General features: G+C 40.0%; 1 protein-coding gene across 2 annotated transcripts in view; it reads left to right on the forward strand.

The window, feature by feature from the left end:
• ANKAR (ankyrin and armadillo repeat containing) overlaps positions 1 to 14,612 on the forward strand; it is a 69,858-nt gene that overhangs the window by 12,245 nt on the left and 43,001 nt on the right. The window contains exons 4-8 of one of the 2 annotated variants that reach the window (XM_014784680.2): positions 164 to 267; positions 5,035 to 5,215; positions 6,545 to 6,764; positions 9,854 to 9,889; positions 13,947 to 14,148. In XM_014784680.2, the coding sequence (XP_014640166.1) occupies positions 164 to 267; positions 5,035 to 5,215; positions 6,545 to 6,764; positions 9,854 to 9,889; positions 13,947 to 14,148 (743 nt within the window). The remainder of the gene's footprint in view (positions 1 to 163; positions 268 to 5,034; positions 5,216 to 6,544; positions 6,765 to 9,853; positions 9,890 to 13,946; positions 14,149 to 14,612) is intronic. The other variant, XM_087435477.1, reaches the window with a different exon arrangement.

Genomic DNA, 14,612 nt, shown 5'->3' on the forward strand with positions numbered 1-14,612 from the left:
CACTCCCAAAGTAGGGATTGGATACACGCAGTTATTATTAGGGTCTTGTGGGATATTATGTTAAAAATTTGTCATTTATATGTTTAAAATTTTATCTAAAAGAAGTCATAATTGTTTAGATTTGTTTAAAGATACGTTTTTAGTAACATAACTCATATTTTAGAACAATTTAGAAAAAATACGGGATTGTGCTGCTAATACATTTGTAGAAGATTCAGGATACAAAGAATATTACTCAATACCAGTCATGGAATTTAATGGAAAAAGGTAAGGAACTTTCAGTAATTATTCACAGTAACCTGAACTTGTTGCAAGTTAGCAGAAGACAAGGAAAGTGTTGAAATGCAAAGGCCAACTTAAAACCTCAGTATGGAGATCCTAGAACAATAACACTCACCATGAATGACGTACGGACTCAACCAAGTATTCAGTGTTATATTTATTACTCCATGAACTTTGATCCATTCTGTATAATAATCCTTAGAGATAGAATTAGCTCTTATAATTAACACAGTGGTTAAATGGGGATGGAGGTGGGGATCAAATCCTATGGGCCCACTGAAAAGCAGTGAACTCAGCATACACTGCTTCGTTTCCATAAGGAATATGATTTAAAATCCTCTTCCTCTGCTGGGTCTCATTATGCCTGACATCTTTTGGAGCAGTATGTTTCTCTCAGTATTTCTAGGGTCTTTTATATATTGTGTTCTTGGATTTTCACATCTTGGACACTGAAGTTTGGAAATACGGGAAATAGAGCTCAGAGGAAGCATTTGGGTTGGAGGTAGAGGCTTAAGATTTAAAAGCATATAAGAGGGGTTTTTGTTTTTTTGTGTGTTTGTTTTGTTTTTTCTTAAAGGCATGTAAATATTTGAGAGGATAGGACAAAGTCTGGAACTCTAGAGAAAAGCAGCTTTTAAAGGGGGTGGGGAAGAGCAGAGGAGAGAGCAAAGGAGACTGAGAAGGAATGATACAGGTAGAGGGGGACCAAGAAAGTATGATAGCATAGAAGCCAAATGGGGAGAATTTTAAAAATATGGAAATAGTTAAAAGCATCAAATTCATTACAGAAAAAGGCCAAGTCAATTTAAGACGGAAGAGAGCCCTCTAAATTTGGCAATGACTTGGTAAGAGTATTTTAGTTGCAGCTATAGAAGGCTATGTGTAGTGAGTTGAAAGGTAAATTGGGGAGTTCATGGAATGTAAAGAAGTAAAGACAAAGATTATAAATTTCTTTCAAGATGCATAGCAGTGAGGGAAATAGGAGAAATAACGCAGAGGGAGAAGCCGGATAAAGAATGAAAGGTGGATCTTTCCACTGACTACTGCCTGGTTGCACACACTAGAGCAGAAGTCAAAGACCATGTGGCTAATGACCTCCATGATTTTGAAGAGAATTAAGCAGCAGGTCTCATGCCTCTGGAACGGACAGTTGGAGGAGGAACCTCTTGCTCAGGGACCCAGCACCTGTTGACATACTCCATGTACGATCCTTGCCAAGCTAAATAGTGTCCTGGAGGCACCTTGGAATAAAGCTTTATTCTCCCAGGTTCTAGTGTCTAGCTGGACACTTATGATCCTAGGAATGCAGGGAAGCAGCTGGGATGAATGCTGTACTTGGTGAGAGGTTGTTGTGGGTGAAGGAGTATGGCTGGCATAAGCACACTGCCATTGCACTGTAAGGGATCCAGTCATGTTGTTGCAATAGGGTGTCACAGAGGAATTGTTTCTCTAGTTTCTGTCTAATACACAGCATTTGATCATCAGTGTTGGTGAATTGTAGATAGATGGATTTGAATTTGCAGGCTTTCAAAACCAGCATAAGCTTGTTTCCCAGACCCAGCCAGCATAGAGTAACAGTAAAAACCACAAGTGGAATAATGACAAGTATTTTCTTGGCTCTTGTACCAATCACTAGAGAACATTCAGTTCCCTGTAAAATCCACCCCCATACAGTTATTCCTATGAATCTCATAGGCCCATGGATCAGCACTCTCAGGTCCTATGAGATACCTTCAGTTACCTCCTTTCCTGCCTGAGCTCCCTGTAATGATCCACAGCTGGGCCCCTGGAGCCCAACAGGCCCCATGAAGGCAACTCAATACTAACGCCATTGTTGTCTCTGACACTGCTGCTCCTGGTTGTGGAGCTGGTGTCACCTCTGAGGCTGGCTCATCCTGATGCCTGCTAAACAGCATGCATCAACTGTGAGACACATTGAAGCCAATCCAATGAAATTAGGAGAATTTCTTTCCCAATTTTATTGGTTTCAAAGAAGTGCTGCCTTGAACCCCTAATAAATTTGGTGCAGAAACAGCTCTTTCAGTCATTGTGCTTACAGTTGTTCCTTCCATAATGTAGGGATCATTCCATGTTGGTGCTAGACCAGAGAATAATCTGAATGATTGAACATGCCATCTCAAAGTCACACGTTTGATTTTAAGGGCATTGTTATTGGACCGAACCCATGTATCTTGATGTTCTCTTTCCTCAGAATGATTTATTTCCTAGGAGACTCCTGGTTCCTTATGAAAATAGGACCAGTTCCACTGGCCTCCCAGGCATGCCCAGAAACATCTAAACCCTAGATTCATTTTTGGCTCAGGTTGGGTTCTCCCACTATATCAGAATCAAAAAATAGGGGCCACACTCAGATACTGAGGAATTGGCAGTCGGTAGAAGCAGAAGAACTCATGAATTATTAAGACGACAATGACTGGAGCAAATACATGACTAAAATGTCCTATTTGGGGGAGAGCATTCCAGCATCATGATACCATTGTGGATGTTAGGAGGCAGGCCAGAATCAACTTAACGTGACAGTGGTGTGTCAGGAAAGTGTGGTGTTAGAAGCTCTTCACCACAGTCCCTAAGCTGGGTGCAGATTCCCAGGCAGAAGAATATGGAGGGAGTTATTTTAAAAGTGGGGCTCCCCTAAAGTCCCTGCTGATGACTACACTTAAGGTTTTGAGTAAGAACAGGATATGTCACAATGCAGTACTGGGAAGAGGGCTCCCTCGTAGTGCTGCCATCTGGGTTTTCTGTGCCCAGTAATCATCTCTGTGTGGGCAAGTGTTGGCCTAATGCGCAGGTTGTGTATCCAGCCTTAGGAGGGGGTCACAAAATCATGCGGTCAGAGACTTTCTCAGGGTGCAGCGACCTTCAGCACCTCCTTTTTTCTCCAATTTCTAGGGTAGGACAGCCCCCTGCTGGTTCTGATGCTTGATTTGTACTGGATGACTAAACTGAATTTTTAGAAGAAATCAGCCCACCTTCCCTTGGTATTTGGTGAATTTATATGTCTGTTTCATTGCTTAAGCAGTGATCCAAGAGGACATCACTGAGTACCAGGGCCCCAAAGGTAGTCAGCAGCTCCTGTTCTCATAGCCATTTACCACAGCCAGGGCCAGTTCCCCAGAGAAGTATGTGAAAAGACAGAGGTTGCTGGCACTGAGATTCTCTTGGAGCAGGATGATATAGAGCTGAGCCAAAGATCAAAGGACATTCTCAGTGTGATCCCCGTGGAGGAGTCTTGTGGGACTTGAAGTATCTGTTTGTGGTGTCCACTCTTATCAGTGTACATAATAGCAAGGGAGGGTGAGCTATATTCTTCTAGAAATTCAGTTTAGTTATCCAATACAAATCAAGCATTCAGGTCTGATCTATACAGCTCCTTAAGGCCCAAGAGCCTATCACCATTGTGATTTAAAGCCTTTGAATCTGAGAAGGATTCAGAATACCTGCTCCTTGATTTAGGAGGCTGGTATCTAGTAAGGTAGGCAAGTCTGCAGTAAGGAAGGTGGCACCTCCACAAGTCAGGACCCATGGACAAAGTAACCACCACCTGGCCTGGCACTGCACCTGCCAGGTACGGGTGAAGACAGCCTTTACTTTATATTCTTGGGATCTAGCTTCCTTTGGGAGGGAGAGAATGGTGGATAGGAAGCATACAACCTCAAATAAATGTGAACAGGTCCTCAAACTCGCCTCCATCCATGCAGAGGTCTATTATATTCAGGAAACTGAGCTTGAAGTAAAGGTCAAGGGAGAGACAGTATTAGCCTCTGACCAGTTCATAACAGTGTTTCCCTTCCTTTAATGACCCATGGGGCCCAGTGATTCCCCCTCAGCTTCTGGGCATGGAGTTTCCTTAGCATAGAGAGTCACCAACTCACTGTCCTGGAAATGAGTACAGTGGAACAAACGTCTCAGTCCCTGAGCAGCAGAGTGAAGAGCCGTAGGAGGGGATGACCACTGTCAAGAATACTGTATTTACAGCAATCAATAGTTGCATTTAGAGAAGAAACCCGGGTAACATTAAGAGGCTTCCCACTGGCAGAGGTAGAGTGAGCTGCTGAGGCACTTAACTGCTGGAATCTGGGGATGGGTAAAGGTACCTCGTGGGCAGAAGTGGAGGAAGGCCACCATTTTCTTTTACCTGTGATGATCAGCAATCCCAGGGAACAGAGTCACTCAGAATTTTGTCACTTTTCCATTCCAGTATGATAGGAAACGGGCTGTTGTCAGGTTTACCTATGTCTCAAGGACCTGGGGGTTGGGGGTTTCTCTAGTCCACTGCTGCAGTGAGTAAAAGTCAAGAATCATTCCCAAAGAATCATTCCAGGTCAGACTCAGGGTAAATTCTTGAGACAGCAAATGTAGACATAACTAGATTAAAAGAGTTAACATATAAATTTGTAAGAGGAGGGCAAGCAGATGGCTAGAAGGTAAACCTAGAATCCTTCAGCCAGAGTTAGGATTTCCAGTGACTTTTAGACAGTGCCCCTGGTCACTGGCATGGGAAGGACAGAGTCAATTAGAAAGGTCTACATGGAGAAGATACTTCTCATACAATTACTTGATTAATAACAGTTGATAACCACGTTATTAAAATATTTAAAATAAAGTACAATTTAAACTACATTTTTGTATTTAATTGTTATATAAAAATAAAGTTTTGCCAGCATAGGAAAAAGAGTAGCAAATCACTTCCAAGTCACAAAAACTTACCTTTTGTTCTTTATTTTTTTATAGCTACTATGTGATTTGTTTTGAACTGGAAGCTTTCTATCAGCAACTATATAAGACACAGTGGTGGGGAGCCATAAATGAAATAGTCAACAATCTGAGGCTGAAGAGGCTTCCACTGACAGATGCTCAATTACATGAACAATATAAGAAAAAATTTGGTTTCAAAAAAGCTATGAAATGCAAGGTATATCAGTGGTTACCACATAATGTAGTGTACACTATATGTCTCAAACAAATTTTTTTCTTAGGGATAAATAGGTTAAATAAAGTCTTCAATATGAAATAAAAATCCCACATTTGAGCAGCTGAAAAGCTATACAGTTCTAGATTATAAATTTCTGGCAGGGTTACAAAACAACCTGTTAATGAACTGGATTGTGATTAATCTTAATAATGGCTAATATTTATTGAGTGCTTATTTTGTATGCCAGGCACTATTATAAATCCTTTCAAAAACTTTTTCAAGGTATTAGTACTATTGTTATTCCTGTTTTACCAATGAGAAATTTGAGGTGCCGTGAGTTAAGGATCTTTCCCAAACCACACAGCTGGTAAACAGCAGAGCCAGGCTTCAGTCCTGGGAACAAACCTAAGGAGCAAACCTGGCCTCCTGAGTCAGACCTCTACATTGCTTCAACAGCCTTGACTTGAGGTTCTGGAACTGATAAACTAAGTGGTGAGCTCACCAATTTCAAAGGATACACTGGTATTTACTTACCATTTATTTGTTTTAACGTCCATAAATTTTAAAATTTAATAACCTGTTAGTTGAATTTTAAAATATTAGGTATTCAGAATGTCGCAAAGAAAGCATGACATTTTTACCTCTCCATTTTGAGACCCAGAGCAAAGGAGACAAACTGTATTTCCATAGCTATATATTTAAAGTTTCTAGACTTCTAAATGAGATTGTTCTTAAATCAGAAAAGGAAACCACTGGGCTGGCCCGGTGGCTTAGTGGTTAAGTGCGCGCGCTCCGCTGCTGGCGGCCCTGGTTTGGATCCCGGGCACGCACCGACGCACCGCTTCTCCGGCCATACTGAGGCGGCGTCCCACATACAGCAACTAGAAGGATGTGCAGCTATGACATGCAACTCTCTACTGGGGCTTTGGGGGAAAAATAAATAAATAAATAAAATCTTTAAAAAAAAAAAAAAAGAAAAGAAAAGGAAACCAGTGATCTCCATTTGCTTTTAAAGTATTTCAGAAATATATTTGTCTACCCTGTTTTAATGGTCTCCAAAGAAGGATCTACAACTTCTCCCTAAAAAAAGAAGAAAAAAAAAAACTTTCCAAAAAGTATTTTTTAAAGTTCTCAATGTTTCTTTATAGCTCTAACAACTTTAATCATTGCCTAGTGAGACCACTTTCCTCATGGATTTTGTGAAAATTCTACTGTAATTGAGCACCAATCATGTAATTGTATTAATATATTTCATTGTCCTTTCTTTTCCTAAACCAAACTTTAGGTGAATTTTGAAAAAACTAATTCTGGTCTTCTTAATGATTTTAGAGCATCCCGTTTGGTTTGAAGTCTGCTGTTGAAAGAGGATTATCTGCTGTTTTCCACACATTTAGCCGTAAAACCTCCAGCGCGACAATCAACGTCTCGGATGAGGCAGGTTACGCTAATTTCCATCACGCCGCTCTACACAACCGAGTTGCGATTATATGCCAACTGTGCAAAGCCAACTTCAACATCAACCAGAGACGCTTTATTATGTATAGCCAAGGTACGATACAGTCTTTAAATCTAAAAGGCTTCTCTTTTACTTACCCCTATTCAGCATTAAGAATGCATGTTGATTTTAGAGCAAGGTTAAAATTTGGTATTGGTGCCTAGAGCAAAGTTGAGGTTTTTGTTTCATTTATCCCAGAGGGGCTTCTTTTAGTTTACTATGAATCACATATTGCTCCCTTACGTAGTGTTATTTATTTGTTTATTGTGTCTCCTTCACTTGAATATATGCTCCATAAAGGGCGAGGATTTGGTTGACTTTACCATGGTATCCTCGTGCCCAGAAGGAAGCCTGGCATTAGTGGGTGCTCAGGAAGTAGCTGTTGAATGAATGCATGGGTGGTGAATGCACAACAACATTTGATAATCACTCGCATAATTAATATACAGTGAGGTACCACAGAAATTCAGAGAAAAGGGAGATAGATAGAGATCCCAGCAGAACATCCCTTTTTTTTCCCAGGGTTCTCATCCAGGGAATAGTTTCTACACACTACATAAACTTTAATAACAAAGAATTCTTCTATAATAATAATTTTTGAGATAAATAACCCCTTTAAGGCTAACCTAGTTTAAACTTTAAAAGGCATTTTTTCTGATTATTAGATAGACATCCATATTTACATATTCATTGGAATAAATGTAAGTAGTATAAAAATAATAAAGTTGAAAATGAAAGTGGAGAGTCTCCATAACTGAAGAGGGAAATAGAGATAAAACATCAGTCATGGCTGATGCAACAATATTGGCAATGAGAAATGTGATTTTATATTTTAACTAGGTCAGCTATCTTAATAAGCTGTTCTAAATTTGTGCAAACCAAAACAAAATGTTCTGCTTTAATCCTATTGACTAATAATAAATTCTGTACTGTATCAGTATGATTAAAGTGTTTTGATATAAGGTACTTCTATTACTCAATTAAAATATTCAATACAGAATGAACCTTGTTAAAATAGAGCACAAATTCAGCCAAATTTAAATGCAAGGGGTATAATTCCTAAAGCAATCTATAGATTCAACACAATCCCTATCAAAGTTCCAACAACATTTTTCACAGAAATAGAACAAAGAATCCTAAAATTTATATGGAACAACAAAAGACCCCGAATAGCCAAAGAAATCCTGAGAAAAAAGAACAAAGCTGGAGGTATCACACTCTCTGATTTCGAAATATACTACAAAGCTATAGTAACCAAAACAGCATGGCACTGGCACAAAAGCACACACACAGATCAATGGAACAGAATCGAGAGCCCAGAAATAAACCCACACATCTGTAGACAGCTAATTTTCAACAGGGGAGCCAAGAACATACAATGGAGAAAGGAAAGTCTCTTCAATAAATGGTGCTGGGAAAACCAGACAGCCACATGCAAAAAAATGAAAGTAGACCATTGTCTTACACCATACACAAAAATTAACTCAAAATGGATTAAAGACTTGAATGTAAGACCTGAAACCATGAAACTTCTAGAAGAAAACATAGGCAGTACGCTCTTCGACATCAGTCTTAGCAAACATATTTTCAAGTACCATGTCAGACCAGGTAAGGGAAACAATAGAAAAAATAAACAATGGGGACTACCTCAAACTAAAAGGCTTCTGCACAGCAAAGGAAACCATCAACAAAACGAAAAGACAACCTAACAATTGGGAGAAGATATTTGCAAACCATATATCTGATAAGGGGTTAATCTCCAAAATATATAAAGAACTCATACATCTCAACAACAAAAAAACTAACAACCCAATTAAAAAATGGGCAAAAGACCTGAACAGACATTTCTCCAAAGAAGATATACAGATGGCCAATAGGCACATGAAAAGATGTTCAACATCATTAACTATCAGGGAAATGCAAATCAAAACTACAATGAGATATCACCTCACGCCCGTCAGAATGGCTATAGTTAACAAGACAGGAAACAAGTGTTGCAGAGGATGTGGAGAGAAGGGAACTCTGATACACTGCTGGTGGGAGTGCAAACTGGTGCAGCCACTATGGAAAACAGTATGGAGGTACCTCAAAATTTTAAGAATAGAACTACCATACGATCCAGCTATTCCACTGCTGGGTATTTATCCAAAGAACGTGAAAACACATGTTACAAGTGCATAAAGATACACGCACCCCTGTGTTCATTGCAGCATTATTCACAATAGCCAAGACCTGGAAGCAACCTAAGTGCCCATCAAGGGACAAATGGATAAAGAAGATGTGGTATATATACACAATGGAATACTACTCAGCCATAAGAAACGATGAAATCCAGCTATTTGTTACAACATGGATGGACACTAAGGGTATTATGCTAAGCAAAATAAGTCAGAGGGAGAAGGTCAAATACCATATGATCTCACTCATAAGTAGAAAATAAAAACAACAACAAACAAACACATAAGGACAGAGATTGTATTGGTGGTTACCAGAGGGGAAGAGGGGAGGGAGGATGGCAAAAGGGATGATTAGGCACATGTGTGTGGCGAGGGATTGTAATTAGTCTTTGGGTGGTGAACATGACGTAATGTATGCCGAAATAGAAGTATAATGATGTACACCTGAAATTTATATAATGTTATAAACCAATGTTACCGCAGTAAAAAAACAATTAAAGAAAAAAAATTAATGCAATGGGTAGCCTATTATTTAAAGATGTGTTATATTTTAAGCCTTTTTTGGTGTGAAAAAAATCTTTGGTAAATTAAAGTCTCTCTTTCATACTGTGACAACTTGGATTTCCATTCTCTGAGAATTGGGTAGATTTTGAAGTATGGAAAATGTACAACTCTATTGGCAATGTCTGTGTGTTATTACTTACCCGACACAAACATCACAGCCCCAACTGTGAGTTTTGACCAGCCACCTGAAAGGCAGCATTTCCAGGTCTGCTGGGACACAATGTCAGGTGCACCATGCCCAGGTGGCTTAACCAAAAGTTACACTCGACCCTGTTTGATGTAGTCCTGCCATCTGTATCTAAACATTGTCATTTTGTTCTTATTCATGAATCTATTTTGACTAATTTAGGAAACTGCTATATATTAATAATCATGCTTCTATGTGTATTCTCTTTAAAACAGAGTCATCCAAAATGGACACGAAAAAAGAAAGAAATGGTGAGACATAAATAAAATATTTGGTGCATCTTAAAAGGTTATTGAATGTATTAAAACCTTTCTTATAGTATATAATCTGCAAAATGCTCTGTTTGAGAATATTGCATAATGAAGATTTGTATACATTTTGAAGTATAAATTTTTTCTACTCATGGTTATTTTGTCATATTTCTCTTAAGTTTGGGAGGTTTTTTCTTTTCTTTTTTTTTTTTTTACTGTGGAATTTGCTGTCGTCTTTATTTTTACAAAATCGGGCTCAAAAGTGGTTTTTACACCTTAAAAAAAAAAGCAGTTAATATAATTTAGATATGCTGCCACCTAGTGACAGTAACAAGCTATGAGGTCTGAGGAATGAGTCATTCTTGACTGAGGTAAGAGACTTGACATAAGTATTAGATATGGAGAAAAAAGAAAAATTTTTTAAAATTTTAAGAGGCTATACCTTCTATGTATATATCTAAGAGGCTATACCCTCATACACTATATAAGATAATTCAAAAAGAGTTTATTTTTAAAGAAACTATTTACAAAGGCCTGAATTTTGTAAGGGGAGGGCAGTAGTTACTCAACAGCCATCTTCCACTGGTGGAGGAACGCAGCCCACCTGAGATGACCTCAGAGTGGGAACCTCTGAGAGAGGATAAGTAGCTTGATCTCATTCTCCTCCCTCCTCCAATCTCCTGCCAGGGTTCCCCACTGGCAGAGACTGACAAGAAGCCAAAGGGCAGGGGATGCCAAATCTGCAGGGGAAGAGAGCAGGGAGGGTGGTGAAGGGAGGTGAGTGGGCCTGGAGGGGAAAAAGGATGCTTATCCCGCCCACCTACCCTGTAGGAATTTGCAATTGAGTAACAACAGTGCGCCTCCTACATTATTGCTCTCTCTCTGCTTTTTTTCTAAGTATCACTGATGGCTATCTTATAGAATATTATTTATTTGTTTATTGTGTCTCCCTCACTTGAATATAAGCTCCATAAAGGGCAAGGATTTGGTTTACTTTGCCATGGTATCCTCGTGCCCAGAAGGAAGCCTGGTGTTAGTAGGTGCTCAGGAAATAGTTGTGAATGAATGCACGGATAATGAATGCATGGATAATGAATGCAGGCGAGCATTTGACAGTCACTGGCATAATCAATTTGCAATAATGTCCTATAGAAATTCAGAGAAAAGAAAGATAAAAATGGCTTTCAGGTCCCAATAGAGCAGGGTTCTCAACCAGAGAATAGTTTCTTCAGACTACATAAACCCCTCCAGAACCTCCTTGATTCTAGCCTGTCTTAGGGCAGTGTTTCTCAGCCTCAGCACTACTGACATTGTGGACTAGACAATTCTTTGTTGTGGGGGCTGTCCTGTGCACTGTAGAAGGTTTAGTAGCATCCCTGGCCTCTACCAGTGACTAAATGCCAGTAGCAACCCCCACCTTCAGTTGTGACAACCAAAAATGTCATCAGACATTGCAAATGTCAGGGGCGGGGAGGGGGGCACTTTATCTCACCACCCCGGGATAAACTTTCAAGTACATAGGAACCACCCAGAGATCTTGTTAAAATGCAGATTCTGATTCAGAGGGCCTAGGTAGGAGCCAAGATCCTGCATTTCTATTAAGTACCCTTTAAAGCAGTTAGAGGTGGATATAAGAACAGTACTCCTGCCCCTGTGTTGTGCTGAAATTTTTCTTTTTGGAGGAGGGTAGAGAGGAGAAGGAGAGGGTCAGTGGGGAGCCCAGTGTGGTTTAAAAAACTCTTCAGGTCATTTTGATGTTTCTCCTGGTGAGAGCAGCTAATTGCCTTTCATTGATTGAAATAGACCAACATGTTCTCTAGTCCTGTGATTAGGTCTCAGTCTTTTGGGGAGCCTGTGCTCCTGGAATGTTAACTTCAACTTGCTTCTCAGTCCCTCCCTGCCCCTTAGGTGGGTCAAGACGGCTAGAGGGAGCTGGAGATGGGTAGGTTAGGTTCTGATAAAACCCCAGCAAGTTAGGCTCTGGTCAAATAGTTTCTCCTGAGGCCAGGTCTTGTTAAGACAAACAGAATGCTCTGGTGTATTTCAAAATGGTTCCTTTTTCCCGCCCCCTGCTGGAAGCACAAAGGGATTTTTCTCTGGTATTCACTGTGAGGACCTGGTCAAGCTCCTGGAGGTAAAACTCACTAAAGCACAGGGGCTTCCTGTGACTGGGTCCCCCTGGAGTTTTAACTGGCAGACTTGCCCACACTGAGCCTCCAGCAATTTGTCAATTATAGTGCAGGTTTTTCCACCCTGCCACTGGTTCCTGTGGAGGTTTCTGCTGCAGTAAGTTGTGATTCTCCATCTGCCTATTTCTTTCTCCAGTTTTGGGGGCAGCTTTTTTGCCCTGTCATTTCACTTCTCTAACGGATCTGAGAAAAGGTGTTGATTTTTCAGTTTGTTCAGCTTTTTACTTACTGTTTGGATGCATTGGTGACTTTTAAGCTCCTTACATGCCTGACCAGAAACCGGAAGACGAGGCAGTAATTTTAAATAAATAGATGTGGGTCAGATGTTATAGATTATCAAAGGCTATGGTGTAAAGCTTAGACTCCTTAGGCAGGCAGGAGGCCATTGGAAGTTTCTGAGTTGGGAGAAAAACAATGCTTCACTGAGGAAATACCATTTAGGCTGAGGAATAAATAAGAGTTAGCTAGACCCTAGTCAGGAAGCATTGTTTGGGAGAAGGAAGCTTTCAGACAGCAGGAATAGCCCAGGGTGACCGGATAATTCATCATCCAAATCAGGGCGTTTTGAAAATGGAAGGGGCACTATTAATAATTATGCTGGGGCGACAGGCACAGACTAGTACTTTCCTGGGCAACCTGGGAGGGTCGTCACCCTACATTTGAGGAGCTACAAGAAGGCCTGTATGAAGAGAACAAGGTGTGTATATTGTGGGTATTTTGGGGGGAGGGGTGGGTAGCTGGTGGTTCAAGTTAGGTTGGAGCCAGTAGATCCTTCTCTTGTACTCATGATCATATGGCCTTGAGAAGCCACTGAAGAGTTTTAAGCAAGGAGGTGAAAAGATCAGATATACATTTTGAAAAAATGGATTGGGGAAGGGCAAGAACAAGGCGGGGATATCAGTGGGGAGGTGATTATGGCTTGGAGTAGGGTGGTGGTGGCAGTAGAGATGGGTTCTAGAGATATTTAGACTTGGTGATAGACTGGTTATGGAGATGAAATAAGAGGGTGTTGCCAAGGAGTCTTTCAGGTTTCTGGTTTGTAGAACTGGCTGGATGATGATATCCTTCACCGATTTAGGGAGCAATGAAAGAGGACCAGGTTTGGAGGGAAAGATAGGAGTTCAATTTTGAATATGTTAAGTTTGAGGTGGTGTGGGGAGGTGCCTAGTGAGATGCTGGAGATACAGATCTGGAGCTCGGAGAAGAAATCAGATCTAGAGACATAATCCTGGGAGTCGTCAACTTACAGATGGTAAATGAAGCCATTGAGAAGATAAAAAGGCCCAGGATAGAGACTTAAGGCTCATTTAGACATCAGGATAATGAGAAGATCCCAAAGGACACTGCAAAGGAGTAGCCAGAGAGGTAGGAGAAAAATAGGAGGGTGTCATACCACAAAAGCCAAGGGAAGAGACTATTTTAAAGAGGAAGAAGTGGTTACGTTACTGTTGAAAAGTAAGATGAGAATTGAAAAACACCCACTGGATTTGGAGACATAGAGGCCTTTTGTGAGCATATTTTTTTTCTCTTTCAAAGGATCTTATCTCCTACTACAAAAAATCTGAATAAAATGGAAAATAAACAAGAAATAGTTCATTTTATCACAAGACTATTTTACACATTGACTTAATTTTTCAAATATTTAATATTTTCAATGTTATTTATTCTTCTTATAAAGAAGTATTGATTTTTAATGATCAGACATCCTGAGTTAAAGTAGTACACAACTGCTTAAATTAATTCCTTTAGTGCTTATCTTGGAGCTTTTATATCACACAAGACTAAGCTCTATGGTTGGATATCAAAAAGGCATGTTTTTTAGGAATGTTAAATCTTTGACCACGGAAGTAATTGTCCATCCATTCTAGGTCCAACACCTCTACACCTGGCCGCGCAGGCTTGCTCATTGGAAACAACCATCTGTCTACTCTGTTTCAAAGCTGATTACACGCTTTCAGAAAAAAGAGGCTGGATGCCAATTCACTTTGCGGCTTTCTATGACAATATCTGCATCATCATTGCTCTCTGTAGGAAGGATCCTAGTTTACTAGAAGCTGAAGCGACAGCTGAGTAAGTTATTAAGCAGTCGTAAAAATATAAATTTCTGCTTTTATGGCTTGCCTCAAACACTGATACTAAAAGGAATGGTTATGACGATTGATTTGAAAGGCTATGTAAGGCTTACTCTGCTGTCCTTTCTGGTCACTATCTTCTTCTCCTACCACTTACCTTTAGAATTTATAAAAATGGGAACTTCTATTAACCTATGCATATTTTCTGGGAGAATAAGGAGTAAGCCCTAGGAAGTTTTTCCTGAACTTTCCCCAATGATATGGTTCTACAGATTAGTTTATCAGGTTAACTACTTAGTGCTCTAAAAGAAGCCTGAGACTAGGGAGGAGAAAGTTGCTCTAAATTGAACCCTGCACAACCAGGAGGCAGTCCAAGGACTCCAGACCAAAGTAGATAGGCCTTAGACACAGGAGAAATATCTAGTGGTAGCCAGAAGAGAAATACATTAAAAAGAAGAAAAT

The sequence above is a fragment of the Ceratotherium simum genome, chromosome 9 (genome assembly GCF_057802395.1).
Source record: "Ceratotherium simum simum isolate JZ-2026a chromosome 9, ASM5780239v1, whole genome shotgun sequence".
In the NCBI taxonomy this organism is placed as follows: Eukaryota; Metazoa; Chordata; class Mammalia; order Perissodactyla; family Rhinocerotidae; genus Ceratotherium; species Ceratotherium simum.